The sequence below is a fragment of the Dasypus novemcinctus genome, chromosome 9 (assembly GCF_030445035.2).
Source record: "Dasypus novemcinctus isolate mDasNov1 chromosome 9, mDasNov1.1.hap2, whole genome shotgun sequence".
NCBI classification, from domain to species: domain Eukaryota; kingdom Metazoa; phylum Chordata; class Mammalia; order Cingulata; family Dasypodidae; genus Dasypus; species Dasypus novemcinctus.
Genome location: NC_080681.1, coordinates 67,540,655 through 67,564,764, shown reverse-complemented (window position 1 = coordinate 67,564,764; position 24,110 = coordinate 67,540,655). Strand labels below are relative to the sequence as shown.

The following is a 24,110-nucleotide window of genomic DNA, read 5'->3' as shown; positions in this document are numbered from 1 at the left end:
AGAGAGTGGGATGGCTTATTTAAAGTCCTAAGAGAAAGGAAAAAAAATCTGTCAACCAAGAAAAGAATTTGACATCCAGCAAAACTATCTTTCAAAAATGAAGAAGTTACGACATTTACAGATTTTAAAAAGTTGAAAGAGTTCATTATTAGATAAATAAAAGTTGGAAAAATTCAGAAGCTCTACCCTACAATAAATGCTAAAGGGTGTCCCTCACGCTTAAATGATACTACACAATAAATCCAAGTCAAAGCAGAAATAAAGAACACTATAAATGAAATTACACAGGACACTATAAAATTCTGCATTATTTGTACTCTTCATTTGTACCTGCTTTGTGTCCCATATGACTTAACAAGCAAATGTGTAAAATAACATCATAAATCTCTGTTATTGGAAATACAATGTAAAGACATATTCTAAGATAATAAGAACATATTGTGGAAGGAAATACAAGGGAGAAAAGAGTTTGTATACTACTGAAACTTGTTGATAATAGTAATACTAGGTTGTTAACAGTTTATGGTATTCATTTTATTTTCCAAAGTAAGCACTAAGAAAACAGTCAAAATATAAGAGCAAGGAAAGAAGGGAATATACTGCAAAAAAGAAATGATTACAAAAAACAACAGAATGGAGTAAATTTTAAAAATTACAAGGAATAGAGAAATCAAATACCTAAATTGCAGAAGTGAATGGTTTCCTCTCAATTAATACCTTAAATGTCAATGGATTAATCTCCCCAAATACAAGGAAGAGACTGGCAGACTGGATGAAAAAGCATGACCCATTTATATGCTGTCTACAAGAAATTTACTTCAGGTAAAAGAACACAAAAAGTTCAAATATAAGAGTGGAAAACAGTATTCCATTAAAAATAGGAATCAAAAGAGAAGCAGTGAGGCTGTATTATTTTCAGACGGAACAGAATTAAGTCAACAAAAATATTACAAAAGACAAAGAATCATATTATATATTGACAAAAAGGTCTGATCTAGTAAGAATGTATAATGATTATAAACATGTGCACTTCAAAAGAGAGCCCCAAAATAATATGAAGCAAAAATTGACAAAATGGAAGAAAGAAATAGATCATTGTTCAGTAATAGTCAGAAATTTCAATACATCACATTCAATACTGGATAATACATCAAAGAGGAGATTAAAAAGGAAGGAGAGAACTTGAACAACACTATTAACCAATGAGAACTAATAGATACAGATACAAGACTCCACCCAACACAAGGAGAATACAAAATCTTCTCAAGTGTACATGGAACATTTTCCAAAATAGACCATATGTTCAGCTACAAAAAAAAAATCTTAATACATTTTAAAATATTGAAAAAATACAAAGTATGTTCTGGGATCACAATGTAGTGAAACTAGAAATAAAATTACAAGCACATGAAAAGAAGGGCTTCACTAGCAATTAGGGAAATTTAAGTCAAAACTACAATGAGATGTCACTTCACACCTACTAGATGGCTACTAAAAAAAGTGAAAAACTACAAGTGTTGGAGATTATATGGAGAAATAGGAACACTTGTTCACTACTGGTGAGAATGCAGAATGATGCAGCCACTGTGGAGGACAGTTTGTTGGTTCCTCAGGAAGCTAAACCTAACATTGTCATATGATCTGGCAGTCCCACAAGGTGTATATCCAAAAGAATTGAAAGAAGCAACACGAACAGATATATGCACACCAATGTTCATAGTGGCATTATTCACAATTGCCAAAAGATAGAAGCAACCCAAGTGTCCATCAACCAATGAATGAACAAAAGGTAGCACATACACAAAATGGAATATTATTCAGGAATGAAGTTCTGATATATGCAACAACATGCAGGAACTCAGAAGACATCAGGTTGAGTGAAGCCATAAAAAAGGAAAAATATTATATGATCTCACTGATATGAAATAATTAGAATAGGAAATTCATAGAGTCATAACCCAGAATACAGGTTGCCAGGAGCTGAAAAGGGAGGATGGGGAGTTAATACTTAATTGGTTCAGAGTTTCTATGTGGGATGATGGAAAAGTTCAGGTAATGGGTGGTAGTGAGGGTAGCATAGCACCGTGAACATAATTATGACTGAATTGTATACTTCGATGTGGTTAAAAGGGGAAGTTTTAAGTTGTATATATGATACTAAAATTAAACTTGTAAAAAGTTCATGGAACTACATAAAAAAAAAAGTGAACACTAAGTCAACTGTAAATTATAAAAGTGTGTTTGCATCAATTGTAACAAATGTACCATGCCAATGCAAGGTGTAAACAACAGGTTGGTATATTGGAATCCTGTAATTTCTGCATAATTGTTCTGTAAATCACCAATTGTCTTTAATCTAAAAAAAAAAGATAAAGAAATGAAAGGCGGACCATTACTACCAATTCCACAGAAATAAAAATGATTATAAGAGGATACTATATACATTTGTATAACAACAAATTAGACAATCTAGAAGAAACCAATTCCTAGAAAGTCACAAAATACCAATACTAACTAAAGAAGAAAGACAAGATTTCAACAAACCAGTAACTAGCATGTAATGGCCCCCTACCGTTCCATATAAATTTGATGTCTTACTTTTCCATTTCTGTAAGGAAGGCTGTTGGAATTTTGATTGGAATTGCACTGAATTTTTTAATAACTTGTAGTGATAACAATATTCAGTCTTCTAATCCATGAATACAGAGTGCCCTTTTATTTATTTAGGTTTTCTTTGATATTTTTTGGCTTTTGTAAAGGGTATTTATTTGGGGTAGAAGTTTACAATTAACAAGCCATAAAGCATAAGTTACTTTCCTCACCAAAGTCTGTTCACATGTGTTGGAGCAAGATGGCTGCCAACGTTCAGCCTTCCTCTTCTTCTTAAGGCTCGTGGTCCCAGCTTCTTCTAATATCAGCTGTAGGCTGGGATAAGTCTTTGATTTCTTTTAGCAATGCTTTGTAGTTTTCTGTATACAAGTCATTTACATCATTGGTTAGGTCTATTCCTAGATATTTGGATCTTTTAGTTATATATTTTTTTCTTGATTTTTCTCTTCATGTTGTTATTATTAGTGTATAGAAACACTACTGATTTTTGCATCTTGATCTTGAGTTCTGCCCCTTTGCTGAATTAGTTTATTAGCTCTAATAGCTTTGTTGTAGATTTTTCAGGTTGCTTCATATATAGGATCTTGTAATCTGCAAATAGCAAAAGTTTACTTCTTCCTTTCAAATTTGGATGGTTTTTATTATATCATTTTCTTGCCTAATTCCTTTGGCTAGGACTTATAGTACAATGATAAATAACAGTGGTGTAGTGGGCATATTTGTCTTCTTCCTGATCTTAGACAGAAAGCTCTTTATAATGTTAACGAGATTTTCTTCTGTTCCTGGTTTTCTGAGTGTATTTAATGAAAAGGGATACTGGATTTCTCAAATGGCTTTCATGCATTAACTGACATGATCTAATTTTTCTTTGACGTTATTAATGTAATATATTAATGTCGAACCATCCTTGCATAATTGGAAAAAAACCCACTTAAACGAGGTGTATAATTCTTTTAATCTGCTTAGATTTTATTTGCTACTCATTTTTTGAGGATTTTTGCATCTATATTCGTAAGGAATACTGATCTGTAATTTTCTTTTTTGCAGTATCTGTACCTAGCCTTGGGATTAGGGAGATGTTGGCCACAGAGCACGAGTTAGGGAGTACCTACCCTCTTCAATTTTTTTGGAAGAGTTTGACAGATTTGGTGTTAATTTTTCTTGGAATTTTTGGTGAAATTTACATGTAAAGCATCTATGCCTGGACTTTTCTTTGATGGGACTGTACAACACAATCAGTGAACCCTAACATAAGCCATGGGCTATAGTTAATTTTAACAATATTCTTTCATCAAATGTAGCACAGTATCACATTTATGCAAGCGTTAATAATAAGGGAGCTATATGGGAACTTCGCATGATTTTTCTGAAAACATACTTCCCTATTAAAAAATTTTTATTTTAAAAAAAGTCCTGTTTCATTGTAGCTTCACTATCACTGATTATTATTCTCTGTAAAATTTTTGATAATTTAATAAGGAAAAGCAAGTTTTAGTACAGCATTTCTTTCAGTGTGCTGGACATTTTTCATGTTTATTATAATTTCTTTTTCTTCTTTTGAAGATTTTCTGTTCACATATCTATACAATCTGATCCCTTTCCCCTTTTACATCTCTCATTTCATCTTCTATTTCATTTCCTGTGACTCAAGCTACCTCAGCCTTACATTTCCTCAAATAATCCAGGCTTACCCCCAGGCAGCAATAATTCTGAACTGACACATTTTATATCTGTATGTAAACACTCATGATTATTATATCTCACTGAAAGAAGTAATCTTCCATCAATTTCTGTCTCATTTAGGAGAAATTTGTGCCTTGAATTTTACTTTTTCAAAATTGTGATCTTTGCTTTTTATTTAATTTGCATTTGCCTAATGTTTCCTTAGCTAACCATTTAAAAATACTTAAAAAAGTAGTAACACTCATGGTGAAAAAAGTATAAAATTTTACAAACTAGTGCAGATGCTTTCCATTACACCATGTTCCCAGCAAGCATTTATTTTTAAGTATTCACAATCACTTTGTGCTAGTTTCCCATTGCCTGCCTTCAACACTGCCTGGTACATGGTGAGTGCTCAAAAAATATTTATCAGATAAATGGGTGGTTGGGTGAATTGACAAGTGGTTAGAAGGTTTTTTTATTGACATTTATGATACAAATTTAGTGGTACAGCAGTCTGAAGAAATAGAGAGCTGTAGAAACAGTAGCAGAAATGACAGAATTTTCTCAAAATTACTCCTCCTGGGAAAAATCAGTGAGTGTTACTTTAAATAAGAGAATGAAATCCTTACCTACAAACATTTTACAATTGGAAAGGCCAAGGGTTAAGGGTAGGATGGGCCATGGGTTGACCATACATAATCCAACTGAAGAAACTGACATGGAAAATAAAGCAAGTGATAACTATCTAAAGAAATAAGTGGGCAGAGGTACTAAAAAAAAGTCTTGAATTTACTGTCATTTCTGATCCAAAACACATGGATATAACCTTCGCTAGTTTGTCACACTAATACAAGTTCTCTCCCATTTTTATATAGTTTTTGTCATCTGCTTACGTATGACACGTTCAAAAGTTTCTGATCTTGATTCACAGAACAAAATCTATTTTACATCTCAATCCAGTATGCACATATATACATAACTCCACACAAACAAACAACAAAAAAAGCTGGGGGAAAAAAAGGCTCACTCAAACACTACCTTCACCATGTAAAATGCATGATTATTTTCTTCTCTTCAATTAGTTATTTTAATGCTGAGTGTTATCTAGGAATCTGATTACCAGTAATAGATTAGTACCTGCATTTGAAAAATACAGATTTAACTCATGATTTGAGAAAGAGGAAAAAAAATTCCAAAGAATAAAATATCTTTGAGAACCTCTTGGACAATAAATCCACCTCTAAAAATAATGTTGAATTCACGTTAGCACAACAATGGCCCACAAGCATCCAAAAGTTCTATTCTATATAGCATGACTATGGTAGTTTAGACTAGAAAAGTTATGGTAGAAGACAGATGTGACAACACATTCCTAAGAAATTTCATAACTCGTTAGTTCTTAAGAAAAGTTTCAATATTACAACTGAGAAATATGTAGATATAAAGAGCTGATTTTGATATTTTAGTCAATGTCAATATCTAAATAAATATAATAGTACAATAGGTATTATACAAATATATATGTTTGAGTATAATCCTTTCCATTCTTAAAGTTTTTTTTTTTTCATTTCCTGAAATCACAATCACTAAGTACAGGTAATTATTTTTATGAAACAGAAAAAATTTTATATAAAAACATCCACCCAGAATTCCTATATGACAGAACAATACCTGCTTAAAAAAATTTGTCACTGTAAGAGTAGCCGGTCGAAAGCTGGTCAAATTACAAGCATCATCTCCACTTGTTGTCCTTTCAAGAGATCGTCTGCCAACAATACTAGAATTTCTCCTTTCTGACCAGGATCCTTTTCGTTCTATCAAGGAGAAAAAATAAGAGAATGATTTTCATAATTAAAATTTGTTTTAAAAACCACCTTTCCATATACAGGAAAGAATCCAGTAAAATTGAAAATTATTGAATCAGCATACTGATTATAATGGAACAATTTACTTACGGAGTGATCAGTAATGAAGCACTACAACTAAATCTTCTGGTTCAGTTTAAAAATAAGAAAATCCCTAAACATCTATTTATATGACCAAAGATAGGTTATGAACTATGTGTTTACTAGGAAATTTTCAAATTAGAAATTTAATCACCATATAATGGTCTCTCACTGAGTCTTGAGCACTTAAGATTGAAAGATAATTTTAAGATCTTTGCAAGATAACTATCTTATTTAATATCAATAGAACAAGTAGGGAAAGGATTAACAAGGAAATAGAAGACTTGAACAAGATTATTTAAAAACTAGACCAAACAGATATCTGTAGAACACTCTACTCAATAGCAGCAGAATATATATTCTTTCTCAAGTGCCCCTAGAACATTCTCCAGGACAGACCATTTGCTAAGCCATAAAACATGATACATACATTTGAAAGGATTAAAATCATAAAAAGTACGTTTTCTGAAACAATGGAATTAAACTACAAAATTACTAATAAGAAAATTTGGAACTTCACAAATAAGTGGAAGTTAAAAAGCACACTCCTAAATTACCAATGGACCAAAGAGGAAACCAAAGAGAAACTGGAAAATACTTTAAGATTACTAAAAACAAAACACAACATTCCAAAACTTATGGGATACAGCTAAAACAGAGCTCAAAGGGAAACTTATAGCTATAAATGCCTATATTTTAAAATTAAGATCACAAATTAACTTAACCACCCACCTTGAGAAGGTAGAAAAAGACAAGCAAACGAAATCCAAAACAAGCAGAAGATTCTAGCAAGTAAGCAAGTTACTAATCCCAAAGGAGAAAACCCTACTGTGTAAAGGATGGCAAAGATTATAGAGGAGAAATCTAAACACTTCTGACCATTCCATGATACTGCAGTACCAAATTCTCCAAAGAAGACATCACACACACACTGGCTAGAACAAAGTTTATTCACATAGAGAATAGATAGAACAAGGCCAGCTTCAGTATGAGCATCAGTCTCCCAGAGCCGATGGGTTCCTCCCTAAATCCAACTGAGGGTGATGGTCTTTACACCCCCTCTCATGTCAAGTGTCCCTCAGGGAACAGATATACTGGTAGGATTAGCTAGGTGCCACATGATAAATATGATTAAGCAATACATGGAAATTCACTGAATACTCTAAATGGGGAAAAATTACCCCAATATGAAAGGAAAATCTAGGTCATGCCACAGGTTCAATGCCTAGCCTCCAGGTAAGGAAATATTCTGAGCCCAAGACTCTGAGGGGGCAAATCTAGTGGGTAGGGGGGGTCAGTTGAGTGACTGGTTGCTTAAAGATGAAAAAAGACTACAGAACAGAGGAAATAAATGAAAGGAACTAGAAAAACAATAGAGATTAAAATAACAAAATTACTTCTCTCAAAGGAAAAATAAAATTGACAAAACTTTAGCAAAATTGATAAGGGAAAAATATACAAATGATTCAAATTATTAAAATCAGGAATGGAAAAGGGGGCATCACTATGGATTTTTCAGATATAAAAGAGATTATAAAGGAATACTTTCTACAAAGAACTTTAGGCCAAAAATTAGAAAATTTAGATGAAATGGACAAATTCCTAGAAAGATACAAAGTACTAAAACTGACTCAAGAAGAAAGAGAGAATCTAAACGGACCCATAAAGTAAGGATATCTGACTAGTAATGAAAAAACTCAGCACAAAGAAAAGAACAGGACAAGACAGCTTCATTGGTGAATTCTTCCAAAACATTCAAAGAATAATATAATCTTTCACAAAAACACAAAGAAGAAACACTTCTCAACAAATTCTATGAGGTCAATATTAACCTGATTAAAAAAAAAAATGACAAAGACATCATAAAAAAGAAAAACGTCAGACCAATATCCCCTATGAATACACACACAGAAATCCTTTTTAAAAAAATTCTAGCAAGTAGCTCATGCAACACATAAAAAAGATATACATGACCAAGTGGGATTTATCCAAGGAATATTAAGATTGGTTTAACATCCAAAAATCAATTAATTAGTGTAAAATGTCATACTAAATAAGAATACAAGATAAAAGCTATACAAATAATCTCAAGAGTTGCAGGGTGAAGTAGACGTGGCTCAAGTAATAAAGCTTCCACCTATGATATGGGAGACCCGGGTTCAATCCCTAGGTCCTATGGATAAAAAAGAAGAAGAGAAAGCTTGCCCGCGTGGCAAGCCAGTGTCTGCACAAGTGCCCGCATGGTAAGCACAAGTGCCCACGTGGTGAGTGTGCGTGCCCACACAAGTGAGTCACGCAGCAAGATGATGAAGCATCAAAAGAGAGTCAAGGGGAGAGTCAAGGTGAGGCAGAGTAGAAGCCAGGAACTGGGGCAGCGCAATTGACAAGGAATCTTCCTCCACATCACAGGTCCCTAGGATCGAATCCGGGAGAATCCTAGAGGAGAGAAAATGAGAAGAGAAGACACCACAGACAGCAAAAAACAGGAGGACAGGAAAATGGGAAGGGGGGAAACTAAATAAATAAATCTTTAAATTAAAAAAAAAAGAGATGCAGGAAAAAATTTCCAACATCCTTTCATGATAAAAAAAATTTTTTTAAACCCTCAAGAAATAAGGAAGAAAAAATTTTCCTTAACCTGATAAGGTATATCTATGAAAAATCCATAGCTAACATCATACTTGTTGATGACAGGCTAAATGCTCTCTTCCGAAGGTCAGAAACAAGACACTGGAAATCTACTCTCACCATTCTATGTAACATTTTACCAGGAGCTGCAAGTCAAAGTTATAAGAAAAGAGAAAGAAATGAAAGGCATCCAAATTGGAAAAAAAAAACTACTTGTATTTGTAGATGACGTGGTCTCATATGTAGAAAATTGAAAAGAAGCCACACACACACACACACAAACAAAACAACTGGAATTAATAACTGAGTTCAACTGAGTTTTGTACAGGGCACAAAACCAATTTATAAAAGTCAATTATATTTACACACACTTGAAATGAACATTCCAAAAATGAAATTAAGAAAACTATTCTATTTACAATAACATCAGAATACAATAAAATACTTCGGTATAAATTTAACAAAAGAAGTGTAGGAGTCATACATTGAAAACTACAGAAAATTCCTTGAAGAAACTTAAAAGGATCTAAATACATGGGGGGGAAAACCACGTTCGGGAATTAGGAGACTTATACTGGAGAGCCCAATATGGCTAAATGGCTGAGTGCTGGTTTCTGACATATGAGGTCCTGGTACCACCAAAAAAAAAAGACGTATATTGTTAAGATGGCAATACTCCTCAAAATAATTTCCAAATTCAATGCAATTCCTCTCACAATCCCAACTGCATTTGTGTAGGAACTGACAACTAATTCTAAAATTCCTAAGACAATGTGAAAGACCCAGAGTAGCCATAACAATCTTGAACATAGAAAAGCAAAATTGGAGAATTTACACATTCTAATTTCATAATTTATCACAAAGCTACAGTAATCAAAATAGTGTAGTAATGGCATAAGGATAGACAACTTACCAATGGAATAGAATTCAAAGTGCAAAAATCTACTCATACATCTCTGGTCAAATGATTTTCAACAGAGGGGCCAAAACAATTCAATGCGGAAAGAACAGTCTTTTCAATAAATGGTACTGGGACAATTGAATAGCCACATGCGAAAGAATGAAAGTGGATTCCCAACTAATACCATATAAAAGATTAGCTAAAATGGATATAGCTTTAAAAGGAAGTGTTAAAATTATAAATTCTTAGAATAAAACATAGAAAATCTTCTTTACCCTGGATTTGACCCTACATTCTTAAATATGACAACAAAAGCACAAGCAATAAAAGAAAACAGAGATAAAATGGACTTGATTAAAAGAAAAACACAAGATTAAACTACTTCTGAATTTTCACTTCCATAAGCCCATCTGAAGTATGTAATGACTAACGATGCGAGATTGAGCTGCCTCATTTTAATAGAATTCTGGAAACCACCACCCCCCCAAAAAATCAAAAACTTTGTTGCTTATAACCAAAATAACTAAAAAAAAAAAGGAGGAAAAATATTTGCAAATCATATTTCTTTTCTTTTTTTAGGATATAATGTTTTATCTTTTACATTTTTTTTTTATTTTTAAAGATGATTTAGATTACATAAATATTACATAGATTACATAAAAACTAAATGTGGTACATTTGTTATAACTGAAGAACAAATATTGAAGACCTGCTACTAACCGTAGACTATAGTTAACATTATACTATACACTCTGTCCCACACAATTTTGTAGGTTATGAGAAAATATATAATAGGCTATATCCACCACTGCAATATCATGCAGGACAATTCCAATGTCCCAAAAATGCCCCATATTCCACCTATTCTTCCCTTTCCCTCCCCTCAGAACCTCTGGCGGCCACTGTCTTTTTATTAATTATATAAGTTCTTCCACTGCTAGAATAATAATAAGTCTATAATAGAATAATAATAAGTCTACTTTAGTTCACTGTTCATTCCCCAATCTTGAGGATTTTGGCATGGTGATCCCTACTCTGTTTTTGAGAGGGAGCTTACATCCTATGGGGCAGATGGATGGAACTATCTTGCTTGCCATTGCAGACACTGCTTCTTGGGATGGTCACTGTCTTTCATCATCTCCTTCCTTGTTGGTTGCCCTGGGTGAATCCAATGAACTGGAGAGCAGCTGTTGCAACTCTTCTGAGATTCAGGGCCCAAGGCCCAATTGGCACATAAAAAAAACAGAGATTTAAGTCTCTGGGACATATATTTAACAAATACAGTGCTAACTACAGATTCAGATAAAAGGAGCAGAAGAGTCGTGTAGGGAAACTATAAATGAGTCTAACTCTGTTACAATGGGGAGAATAAATTCTAATATAAGGCCCACTGACAGGGTGCTGCATTCCTGAGCTTGTCTGCCCCACTCATAGTGTCTGGATGTCTCTAGAACCCTCAGGAGTTCCACTGTTTGAGGCACTATTTACTGTGGAAGTCAGTGAGAGCTTGCTGAGACATGCATAAGTATAACTTCTGGAATGACTCCTTACTCATTTTGAAATCTCTTAGCAATAAAAACTCATTTATATTTAATATTTCCACCTTTAGATAAAGGTCTTTTTCCAGATGCACTGCTCATTGGCACTTGGATCCCATTTATATGTTGAGTTTGACTTAGAGGCCACATTTAAGCAACAAGGAGGTTTTTGGGAGGTAACTCTTAGGCAGTATATAATATTGGACTAAGTTTCAACTGTACAAGAAAAGGTTCATAAGTCAAAACATCATTATCGGGAAGCAGACTTGGCCCAGTGGTTAGGGTGCCCGCCTACCACATGGGAGGTCCGCGGTTCAAACCTCGGGCATCCTTGAGCCGTGTGGAGCTGGCCCATGCGACGTGCTAATGCGCGCAAGGAGTGCCGTGCCACGCAGGGGTGTCCCGTGTAGGGGAGCCCCATGCGCAAGGAATGCACCCCAAAAGGAGAGCTGCCCAGCATAAAAGAAAGTTCAGCATGCCCAGGAATGGCGCCACACACACAGAGAGCTGACAAAACAAGATGACGTAACAAAAAGAAACACAGATTCCTGTGCCACTGACAACAGCAGAAGCAGACAAAGAACAAGCAGCAAATGGACACAGAGAACAGACAACTGGGGTGGGGGCGGGGGCGGGGGGAAAGAGGAGAGAAAAAATAAATAAATAAATAAATAAATCTTTACCCAAAAAACACCATCATTATCAAGGGCCTGGCATAATGGTCTGTCTTCCTTCACCAGGCACTGGACCTGTACTCAGGGTATTCTTGCTGTTCTGTCAGAGAATGTAGCAGTACTCCCCAGGATGGGAATTCCATATTCTTTCAGTTATTATATAGGTCTCCACCCACCAAGACAACGCCCCGTGAATACCTGCACATATTCATATGCCTTAGAGACATGCCCCAGGTGCATCCCTCACTACACTTTCCCCCAAGGCTGACACCCTACACCAGTGATTCTCCCCAGGCACAGCTGTGACCCTTCTGTGATGCAAAACCTCTCCAAAATCGAAGCAACAAAATAACAAAATAAAATTAATAAGAAAATAAATAACTGTTTTTAAAATAACAAATAAGAGATTTTAAAATTCTGAAATAATAAAAAAAATTTTTAGACATTATGTCTTTCATTACTGTAAGATCTGTTGTCTTGTATGTACAGTGACAGTTTCTTCCATCTATTCCCCCAGCAACGTGGTTTTTTTCATTTTATCTTCAAAGAAACTTTGGGTTAAAGAAAAATCATATACAAAATACAGGAGATTCTCATATACCCAACACCCTCCCCCTTTCCCACTATCCCTTATTAATAACATTTTACATGTGGATGGTACATTTGTTGCAACTGATGTACAAATACGGAAGCACTGCTATTAATCATGGTCAATGGCTCACATTATGGTTTACATTTGGACCATACACTTTTACAGGTTTGATGAAATTTAAAATGGCCTGTATCCATTATTCTAAGATACTACAGAACAATTCTAATGCCCTAAAAATGCCCAATGGGAAGCGGACTTGGCCCAATGGATAGGGCGTCCGCCTACCACATGGGAGGTCCATGGTTCAAACCCCGGGCCTCCTTGACCTGTGTGGAGCTGGCCCATGCACAGGGCTGATGCGCGCAAGGAGTGCCCTGCCATGCAGGGGTGTCTCCACACAGGGGAGCCCCACGCGCAAGGAGTGCGCCCCGTAAGGAGGGCCGCCTAGCGCGAAAGAAAGTGCAGCCTGCCCAGGAATGGTGCCACACACACGGAGAGCTGACACAACAAGATGACGCAACAAAAAGAAACACAGATTCCCATGCCACTGACAACAACAGAAGCGGACAAAGAAGACGACGCAGCAAATAGACCAGAGAACAGACAACCGGGAAGAGAAATAAATAAATAAAATAAATCTTAAAAAAAAAAAAGATTTATTTATTTATTTATTCCATCCCCCACCTGGCCCCAGTCTATTTTCCATTATTAGGCATTGCCTATGTACTCAAGGGATTTTTGTCCCTCTGAACAGAAAATAGCAGGATACCCCAGGATGGGAGTTTATTACTTTCTTGTTTATTGTGTGGGTCTCCACCCACTGAGATAACACACTATGACAAGATGAACACTTACATATTCTATAGAAGCATGCCCCAGGTGCAATCTATCCCATATATCCCCCTACATCCGACACCCTGTACCAGTAACCCTCCCCTGACATGTGCCCAAAGAACATTCCCAACATTGTAGTTTTAACCAGAGACCTTGCAAGGCAAATCAAAACCAAAATGAGATATTGATTCACACATACTAGGATGGCTTTAATAAAAAAGAGTGTTTTCAAGGATGTGGAAAAACTGGAATGCTTATACATTAACAGTGGGATTTTAAAATGGTGCAGCTGCTTTAGAAAACAATCTAGCAATTCCTCAAAAAGTTAAATATAAGATATACCCAATAACCTAGCAATTCAACTCCTACATATATGAGAAATGAATACATATGTCCACTCAAAGGCAGGTACATTGGGGAGCAGATGTAGCTCAAGTGGTTGAATGCCTGCTTCCCACATACAAAGTGCAGGACTTAATCCCCGGTACCTCCAAAAACAAAACAAACAAAAATTTAAAAACCAACTCTCATTGGGAAATGGATGAAACTCAGTGGTTGAGCGCCTACTTCCCATGTATAAGGTCATGGGTTCAATCCCCAGTACCTCCTAAAAAAACAAAAAAAGAAAAAAACTTGTAAATGAAGGTTCATAGCAGCATTATTCATGTGTAAGCCAAAAAGTAGAAATAAGCCAAAGGTCCATTAATCATTTTAAATTCATGAATAAAATTTGATATATCTACACAATGGAATATGATTTTGCAATAAAATAAATAATATATTAATGCATGTTACAACATGCATGCACATTGGAAACATTGTGCTAAATGAAAGAAGCCAATCACAAAAGACCACATATAGTATGATTCCAGGTATATGAAATGTATGGCATAGGCAAATCTAAGGAAACAGAAAGTAGACTAGTGGTATGGTAGGAATGAATGTGGAAGATTAGAAGGGAACAGGGAGTGATTATCCAATGAGTACGAAAATGTACTAAGGTTAGACGGTGGTGATGGTTATATAACCCTGTGAACATACTGAAAAAATACTGAATTGAACACTTTTTAAATAGTAAAAGGCAAAAGAAGGAACCCCATTTTATGCCTCATCACATTGCAAAATCAACAAATAAAACAAGAAAAGGAATACTATTATACACATAATTATTTTATATAAAACACTATTACCTCCAGTGCTGATTTCTACTTCTGTAGTATCTCTTTCCAAACTCCCAGCACTGCTAACAATATTCATTAAATGGATTGCAGTCCAAGCAAAAGGCATGCGGTATTTCCCAAGTCTTTGGCAGAACTGATCTGCTTGACTTTTCAGCTTCTCCAGTTTTTCCTTGTTCTACAAAACAGAACTTTACACACTTATTATTATGCTCAAAAGAAATCAATTAAAGGTTATTTAATACTACATAAAGGGACAGATTAACAATTCCCGATTCTCAGCAAAGATGGAAAAGCAACCTGTACTATTCAGAGATAAACACTATAAATTGAACCATTGAACAACTTCAACTCATTGAACAAATGCATGAATAAAGTTAAGTCTTTAAAATTGTGACTATATCATCTTGGGAGAAAAAAAGAGGAGAATAAGTGCCAAATTTGTTTCTGAATTACGAGTATTAATATAGAAAAACGAAGTAAGCCATCTTAGCAAGTGCTAACTACTAAAATACTCTAGGCTGTGACTTGTAGAATTTTGTTTCACTGAAAAAGATTGAGGCAGTTGCAGCAGTATGAAATAATTCCAAACTTATGGTAACCTTGGGGGGGGGGGGGACACAAATGGGCCAATTATAAACAAAGTTACAATAAATGGAGCAAAGGAAAAAGTATTCTAAGAGGATTAATCCCTAGAAAAAAAGATTTGTAATCCAAAGAGTACATGCATCTCTGGAAGATATCTGAGAGACATGCATCTCTAAGGATTCAGAGAGTAGTACCATGTGCTCAAATTTACCTTGAACTGGAGCTCAGACAAGTAGAAGGAAAAACATTTTCTAGATTTTGGTGGCTTGTCTAGTATTCTTCAAGCATATGCCTCCTAGCTATTTCAAGTGTGAAAACTTGGATTCAAAATGCCAAGGGTTACTTGTTATTCTTGTAACTAACTCTGTGTGTCTAGAATATAATAATTGGTCATCAATTTTTCCCTAAGTTTATCCAAATTGCATAAATTAGTAAACTGATGACAAAGCAGAGATTGTATTTTCTATTTTTACCATATACCTTCATCATTTCTCACCAGACAGAGGCCTAGAATAGTTCTGTTAGGTCCACTCCATATCACTATTTTGTAAATACAAGAAAATTTAATTATTTGCATTAAACTGAATTAAATTAGTTTTCTCCACTACACCCATTAAATACATGTCCCAGAGTTTAAATTTTTGGTTTGTCATATGCTGGTTGAGCCCTGAATCTCAGCAGAGTTGCAGGCAACACCTACTCTCCAGTTCATTGGACTCACCCAGTATAACGAACAAAAGAATGATGATGGGAAAGCGGATGTGGCTCAAACAATTGGGCTCCCGCCCACCACATAGGAGGTCCAGGGTTTGATTCCTAGGGCCTACTGGTGAAGACAAGCTGGCCCAAGTGGTGAGCGGGCCCATGCGGAGTGCTGCCCAGCGTAGGAGTGCTGGCCCATGCAGGAGTTCTGGCGCACGCAGAGAGCTGGCGCAGCAAGATGACACAACAAAAAGAGACATAGAAGAGAGACAATAAGAGACGCAGCAGACCAGGAAGCTGAGGTGGTGCAAGAGAATGATCACCTCTCTCCCACTCCGGAAGGTCCCAAGATTGGTTCCCAGTGTTGCCTAAGGAGAATACAAGCAGACACAGAAGAACACACAGCAAATGGACACAGAGAGCAGACAATGGAGGGGGGGGTGGGAATAAATAAATAAATCTTTTTTTTTTTTAAAGTGATGATGGGCAACGCCCATCCCATAAAACAGTATCTACAACCACAAGTAAGACAGGTCCATCCGCCTGTCCCATGGGATCTAAATGCCTTCTCAATCAGCAGCAGAGTTAGCATCACCATCCCCAAATCCTCAAACATAAGGGGAGAAATCAACTATGGAACAACATAGTCTTATTATTCTAGTAATGAAAGAACTTGTAGCACTGATATAAAGACAGTCATCACCAGCAGTTCTGAGGGGAGAGAGAGGGAAGAATAGGTGAAACATGGGACATTTTGGGACACTGTAATTGTTCTACATGTGTAGCAGCTTGATATGGTTATGAATTCCAAAAACAGATATTGGATTATGGTTGTAATTTGGTCTGTACCTGGGCATGATTAAGTTATGATTAGGGCTTTGATTGGGCCACATTATTAGGGCACTACTCACAGATAAAAGACTCGGCAAAGGACAGAGTTGGGGGTTTTTGATTTTGGCGTTTTATGCTGAAGCCTTAAACTGGAGCCCCAGGAAGTAAGCTCACAGAGGAGAGAGAAGCAAGCCCCAGGAAGAAAGGACCTGAGCCAGGAGGAGAACACAGAGGAATAGAAACAGCTCCTTAGACACAGCAAAAACCCCAGTGAGAGAGCAAGAGCCATTCACCTGATAGTCTACAGCTGACCTTGTGGAAAGAGGCAAAGCCTAGAGCACCTCATAGTCTACAGCTGACCTTGAGGAGAAAACAGAGGATCTGAGGCCAGAGAGGAGAAAGACCTGGAAGAGAGGAACCCAAGAAGCCTGAACCCTGGCAGATGTCAGCAGCCATCTTGCACCAAAATGTGGAAATAGACTTCGGTAAGGGAAGTAACCTATGCTTTATGGCCTGGCAACTGTAAGCTCCTACCCCAAATAAATGCCCTTTATAATGGCCAGCAGATTTCTAGTATTTTGCATGAGCACCCCTTTGGATGACTAATACAAAATGATAATGCAATGATGGATACAGGCCATGATACACTCTGTCAAAACCTATAAAATTGTGTGGTGCAAAATGTAAACCATAATGTAAGCTATATACCATGATTAATAGAAATGCTTCAAGATTTGTTCATCAATTGTACCAAATGTATCACACTAATGAAAATTATTATTAACAGGAGAAAATATAAGAAGGAGAGGGGATGGGGTATATGCGAATCCCCTGTATTTTCAATGCAACTGTTATGTAATCGAAAACGTCAAGAACAAAGGGGAAAAAAATCAGGGAAGCGAATGTGGCTCAACTGATAAGAGTATCTGCCTACCATATAGTAAGTCCAGGGTTTGATATCCAGGGCCTCCTGGTCCATGTGGTGAGCTGGCCCACACACAGTGCTGCTGCGCACAAGGAGTGCTGTGCCATGCAGAGGTGTCCCCCGCAAAGGGATGCCCCACTCGCAAGGAGTGCACCCCACAAGGAAAGGTGCCCCACGTGAAAAGCGCAGCCCACCCAGGAGTGGCACCACACACAGAGAATTTACACAAGATGACACAACAAAAAGAGACACAGATTCCTGGTGCCACCTGACAAGAATGCAAGTAGACACTGAAGAACACACAGCAAATCGACACAGAGAGCAGACAATGGGGGTTGGGGAAGGGGAGAGAAATAAATAAATCTTTAAAAAGAAAAAGAAAAAGAAAAAAAACAAAGGAAAAATAATCAATTACTTTTGGGATGGGGAGATTTTAAAGAATAGCAGAACATATGACACATCAAAGTAAATAAAGAAAATAGGGGGAAGTGGACTTGACCCAATGGGGAAGCAGACTTGGCCCAATGGATAGGGCGTCCGCCTACCACATGGGAGGTCCACAGTTCAAACCCCAGACCTCCTTGACCCGTGTGAAGCTGGCCCATGCTCAGTGCTGATGCGTGCAAGGATTGCCGTGCCACACAAGGGTGTCCCCCATGTAGGGGAGCCCCACGTTCAAGGAGTGTGCCCCGTAAGGAGAGCCGCCCAGCGTGAAAGGAAGTGAAGCCTGCCCAAGAATGGTGCCGCACACACAGAGAGCTGACACAACAGGATAACGCAACAAAAAGAAACACAGATTCCCGGTGCCACTGATAAGGATAGAAGCGGTCACAGAAGAAAACAAAGCAAATGGACACAGAAAGCAGACAACTGAGGGGGGAGAAGGGGAGAGAAATAAGTAAAAAATAAATCTTTAAAAAAAAAAGAAAGAAAATGGGAAGCAAGTAGGAAGACCAATAGAAAACATGAACTAGCACTGAAATTCTTTACCATTCTATGTATAGTACTCTCCCATATTACAATAGTAATAGCATGGCTGAAATCAAAGGCACGACTTTCTACCTTGGAGGCATCTGCTTCTTTGAAAATCATATATGGTTCTGCACATTCTCCAATGTCTCCTTGCTGTAGGACTTTTTCCAGCTGTCAGTGGCAAAAAAAGGAAATACTAATTAGCCTTAAAAAAGATGTCATTCATAAATTCATCTCCATTCAAAATAATTAAAAATGCAAAATTATTTTTAAAAAGGAAGCCCACAAAAAATGTAACTGGCCAATAAAATAGGTTCCACTTATCATGTATCTACAAAATGTCTCACTATTCCCCTAGAAAATTTCTAAGAACTTTTAAAAAAAATTTCAATAAAATAGGATTAAAGTTCAAAAAGATTCAAGTACATAGGAATCTAGTAATATTAATTTGCTACTTCAAATTCATTAACAAAGGATATATTTAAAGAGCTCACACAAATTAGCAAGACTGAGTGAGAAGAATCCAATGAAAAGGATATGTTTACAACGGTATATAAAAATTTCAGAGTTGTACCCTTAAAATTTTTACATTTTAAATATATTATACCTCAATTAAAATAACTGAAAATAATTGGGATTTGAGAGTTATCGCTGTTAATAAATGGTACTGGGAAAATAGATACCTATATAGAAATTGTATGTGAAGTGCCAGAATCATACCTCAATACTGCCTTCAAAATAAATACTGAAAGTACCAAATATTTAAACATTTAAAAAAAAACAAACCTTAAAAGTGCTAGAGGAAAATACAGTGAATATTTTTATAACCATAAAGTGGTAAAATCTTATTCAAAAAAAAAAAGAAAAAATCTTTCATAAAACCAAGTGAAAAGAATGACACATTTGACCACATCATATTTAAGGTGTTTGAATGGCAAACAAAAGTTATCTACCTAACTATCTTAAAGATCAATAACAAACTAAGAAAAAAATCTGCAAACACAAAGAACAATGTTAAACTATTTATATCACAAAGAAAGTGAAAAGACAACCTACAGACAGGGAGAAAATAGTTGAGAAGTATGTAACTGACTGGATTTTAATATTCAAAATATATAAAACACTCCTAAAATTCAAGAACAAAAAGACAAACACCCAATTAAAAAATGGGAAAAGAACTTTAAACAGACACTTCATCAAAAAAAGATATATAAATGGCAAATAAGCCCATGAAAAGTTGCTCAATATCATTAACCATCAAGGGAATATATACTAGATCATAATGAAATACATCACACACATTAGTAACGGGTACTATTTAAAAAACAGAAAATAGTATGTATTGGTGAAGATGCAAAGAAATAGTAAACCACATATATTGCTCATGGGAAAGTAAAATTATGCAGCTGCTGCGGAAAGTTAAGTAGGCAGTTCCTAAAAAAATTAAACATAGAATTAAAATCTGACCTCACAATTCCACCCCTAGGAATATATCCTAAAAAACTGAAAACAGAGGCTCAAAAAGATATTTGAAAAACAATATTCATAGCATCATTATTCACAATCACCAATAGATGTAATAAACAAAATACAGTTATATTCATTCAATATATTATTATTCAGGCATTAAAAAAATGAACTCTTAATATAAAACATGGATCAACCTTGAAGACATCATGTTAAATAAAATAAACCAGGCACATGAATACCAATATTGTATTTTTGGTTTGCAACTTCCTTGTTACTTCCAATAGGATCTAAAAGGCAAATGCTAAAATGTAATGACAAATCAGTGATTTAGGATCATAATATATAAACATTAATTTGAGACAAGGACTGCATAAAGGCAAGGGTACAGAGGGGTATAGGAACACAGTTTGTGCATTTGTGCATAACATTTAAGTTGGTATCACAGTGAACAAGACTGTTATAGATTTAGGATGTTAAATATAAGTTCCACGTTAAATACAAAGATAATATCAGAGATATGCAAGCTCACAAAGGCAGAAATTAAAAGTACAGGTCTCCAGGGGCAGGGAGCAGGGGTAGTGGAAAATTAATGCCAAACGGGTACAGAGTTTCTGTTTCAGGAGTTGGGAAAGTTTTAATAATGGAAAATCACGAGAATAACACAAAATAATGAATATGATTAATCTCACTTAATTGTATGTATGGGAATGGTTGGGATGGGAAAGTTTGTGTTGTCTATGTACTCTCACAGGGAAAAAAAAAAAAAGAAAAAGAGCAACTAAAGAGACAATGGCAATGCAGTGCAACACATGATTCTAGTTAGGATCTAACAAGGAAGGAGAGTAGGTTTCAGAGGACATTAGTGGGGTGCTTGAAAAGTTTAAAGAACTCATCTATATAATCACCTGGGTCTGAAGCTTCTTTTGAAAGAAATTCTTTGATAAAATTTTCAAAAAAAATTTATTGTTATGAATCCATTAAGGTTTTCTGCTAACCAAATATACTCTAATTTAAAATTTTTAAAAATACATATATACTTTAATAATTCTTTATGAATTGTTGACACAAAAGACACCTTCCAAAAGGTTTATATCAAATTTAGAGTACAATGTAGTCACAAAAGATAACGATTAAGAAGTTAATTTATTAAAGTAAAAAGTTTACTTTTAAAAATAAATGATGCTATTGGGACATATAAAAATTGGAATATAGACTGTCAGCTTGATAAGTTAAAGTTCTTGTACTTGATAACTACATTTAAGATAGATGCATTAAGAGAATATCCTTGTTCTTAGGAAATGTAGATGGCAGTATTAAGTGCTGAGGGGGCATGATTTGTACAACCTACACTGACGTATTAAGAAAATGGATAGAGAGACATATGGACTGAAGGACAGAATGATAGACTAATGGAGAGAACGATACAGTAAATATGGCAAAAATATTAAAATTGGTGGATATAGTTATCTGGTAGGATAGGGATATGTTGGAGTATCTGTTCGAAGTATTCATTATTTATTTAACTGTTGTAAATCTGAAAATATTTTAAAAATTGAAAGCTTTAAATTAGGACATGGACATGGCTCATGCAGTTGAGCGCCTGTTTCCCACATGAGAGGTCCTGAGTTCAGTCTCCAGTACCTCTTAAAAAAACAAAAATACAATAAACAAGTGAAAAACTCAGCTCAGGAGAGCCAATGTGGCTCAGTAATTGAGCACCAGCTTCCGATAAATGAAGTCAAGCGTCAAACTCCAGCCCTGGTACCTCAAAAAAGTTTAAAATTAAGAAAAGAAATTAGTTTAATTTTTATTTTTAAAAGTATACAAGAATATTATCAGCAGCATTTTTTATAATAGGCAAAAGATAAAAATGGCCATCAACAATCAGAATACACAAATAAACTGTGATATATTTACATAATGAAATATATGGAATAAAAATAGTAAATACTTGTATTTGTAGCACATGCAAAATGCATAAATGATTCTTAGAGTCTAATTATTTAGGATGCCAGACACAAAAAGAATATATACACTATTATTCCTTTTCTATGAAGTTCAAAAACAGGAAGACCTAATTTATGGCAATAATAGTTTAAGAGCGACAAGCACAAAGAAGGTTGTTGGGGAACTGTTAATGTTCTATCTCTTGATCTGGATGTTGGTTGTATAACTGAGTTCACTTTATATAAATTAATGGAACTATATACTTTGTGAACTTTACTATGTGGTATTGTTTTCAAGTAAATCATAGAACAATGGAACAAGCAGTGACTTTAGAAAAAGAATCACCAATGTGAATGCTTGATGTATAATAATCATATGAAAAAGACTTTTATGTTTGCAGTGAGATAGAGATGAAAATTGATTTTTCTCCCAACATATGGAGAGCCAAATGACCCAACACTATTTATGGAAAAGACAGCTCTTCCCCTATTGCCATTACACATCTTAGGTAAACAACTTGGCAAATCCTTACATATGTACTCATCTGTATAATCACCACTCAGCTCAAGTTATACATTTTCATCACCCTGTAGGGTTCTTTTGATTCCCTGAATAGTCACTACTCTTTCCCCCTCCATCAGATAATCACAATTCCAACTTTTATCATCGTTTAGTTTTTCCTTTTCTTTAATTTCATATGAATGGAATTACATATGCAGTCTTGTGTCTAGCATCTTTTAATAAATATAGAATCTATGAGATCTAACCATGTTATGACATATAGCAGTAATTCATTCTTTTATATTGCTATGCTGTACTCCACTGTATAAATATAACACAATTTATTTATTCTGCTGTTGATACACCATAGGTTTTGTTTTATTTTCATTTACTGGCTATTATAAGTAAAGCTGATGTGACCATTCTTTAACATGTCTTTGGTGCACATACAGTGATTGGTGGTGGTATATACCTAGGAGTGATACTGATATATGCTTAGCATACATGATCTAAGTTTTCCAAAGTGATTCAACCATTTTACACTCTCACCAACATTAGTATTGTCAATCTTCCTACTTATCATCATTCTGATATTCACTTTAGTTTTAATTTGCGTTTCCCCTGATGAGTCATTATTTCACTTTTTTTTTTTTAAACGCAGTACCAGGGATTGAACCCAGGACCTTATACATGCCAAGTGTACACTCAACCAATGAGCTACACCTGCCTCTCTGGATGTTTTCTTACACTTATTGGCGACTGGCAACTGGATATTCTCTTTTGTGAAATGCCTGTTGCAATCATTTCTCCTTATTTTCATTGGGTTGTTTGGCTTTTTTTAAAAATTGATTTGAAGGATTCTTAGTATTTTCTGAATATTACTTTGTTGTGGTTATTTTTAATCCTCATAGTTCTTGCCACTATGCATGCTTTCTCACAGAATGTTATCTTTTGATGAACCAAAATTCAGACTTTTCATATTGTCTAATTGATCACCTTTTTCTAAGACTATGGCATTCTTTATGACAATTTCTATTCTATTTATGAAATTCTTGCTTTACCTAGTCAAGAATATAATTCTTCTGTTATCCCTTGTAGATTTGTTATGCCTTAAAACTGCTGCAATCTAGATGCATTAATCACACAATTATGTAATTATGTAGAGTAGAAAAAGCAATAAAAAAAAAAAATATATATATATATATACTGTTTGATCCCATTAACATAGTATTTAAAATCAGGCAAAAATGTGAAAGAGAAAGAGTGCAGTGAATAGGGTGGGACACAAGGGAGGTTTCTGATTCTGGTAATGTTGTATTCTTAACCTAGGTGGATGAATATATAGGTGTAATAATTCCGAGATAATTCAACATACATGTTTATGACTGTGTACTTTCCATAATTATGTCATACTTATTTTAATTAAAAGTTTTAAGTGGATTGTATTAATATTACTTTATTGTGATTTAAGTGTTTATTCATCTATTTATGGGTTTCTTTTAATGTACCATCACCAAGAGAATATGCCAGACTAGTCTGCTTGAAGAGAAGAGAAATACAGAAAAGAACAGATCCAACCAAATCAACAGATCCTCAGACAACCTTGAC

The 24,110-nt window shown here is 35.3% G+C and overlaps 1 protein-coding gene across 4 annotated transcripts in view; it reads right to left on the bottom strand.

Annotated features, from left to right (window-relative positions):
* The window catches only part of DOCK7 (dedicator of cytokinesis 7), a 319,752-nt gene that overhangs the window by 200,179 nt on the left and 95,463 nt on the right, over nucleotides 1–24,110 (bottom strand). For all 4 annotated transcript variants that reach the window (XM_058303469.2, XM_058303470.2, XM_058303471.2 and 1 more), the window contains exons 10-12: nucleotides 18,675–18,755; nucleotides 14,579–14,744; nucleotides 5,947–6,089 (exon numbers count right to left, since the gene is read on the bottom strand). In XM_058303469.2, coding sequence (XP_058159452.1) covers nucleotides 5,947–6,089; nucleotides 14,579–14,744; nucleotides 18,675–18,755 — 390 coding nt within the window. The remainder of the gene's footprint in view (nucleotides 1–5,946; nucleotides 6,090–14,578; nucleotides 14,745–18,674; nucleotides 18,756–24,110) is intronic.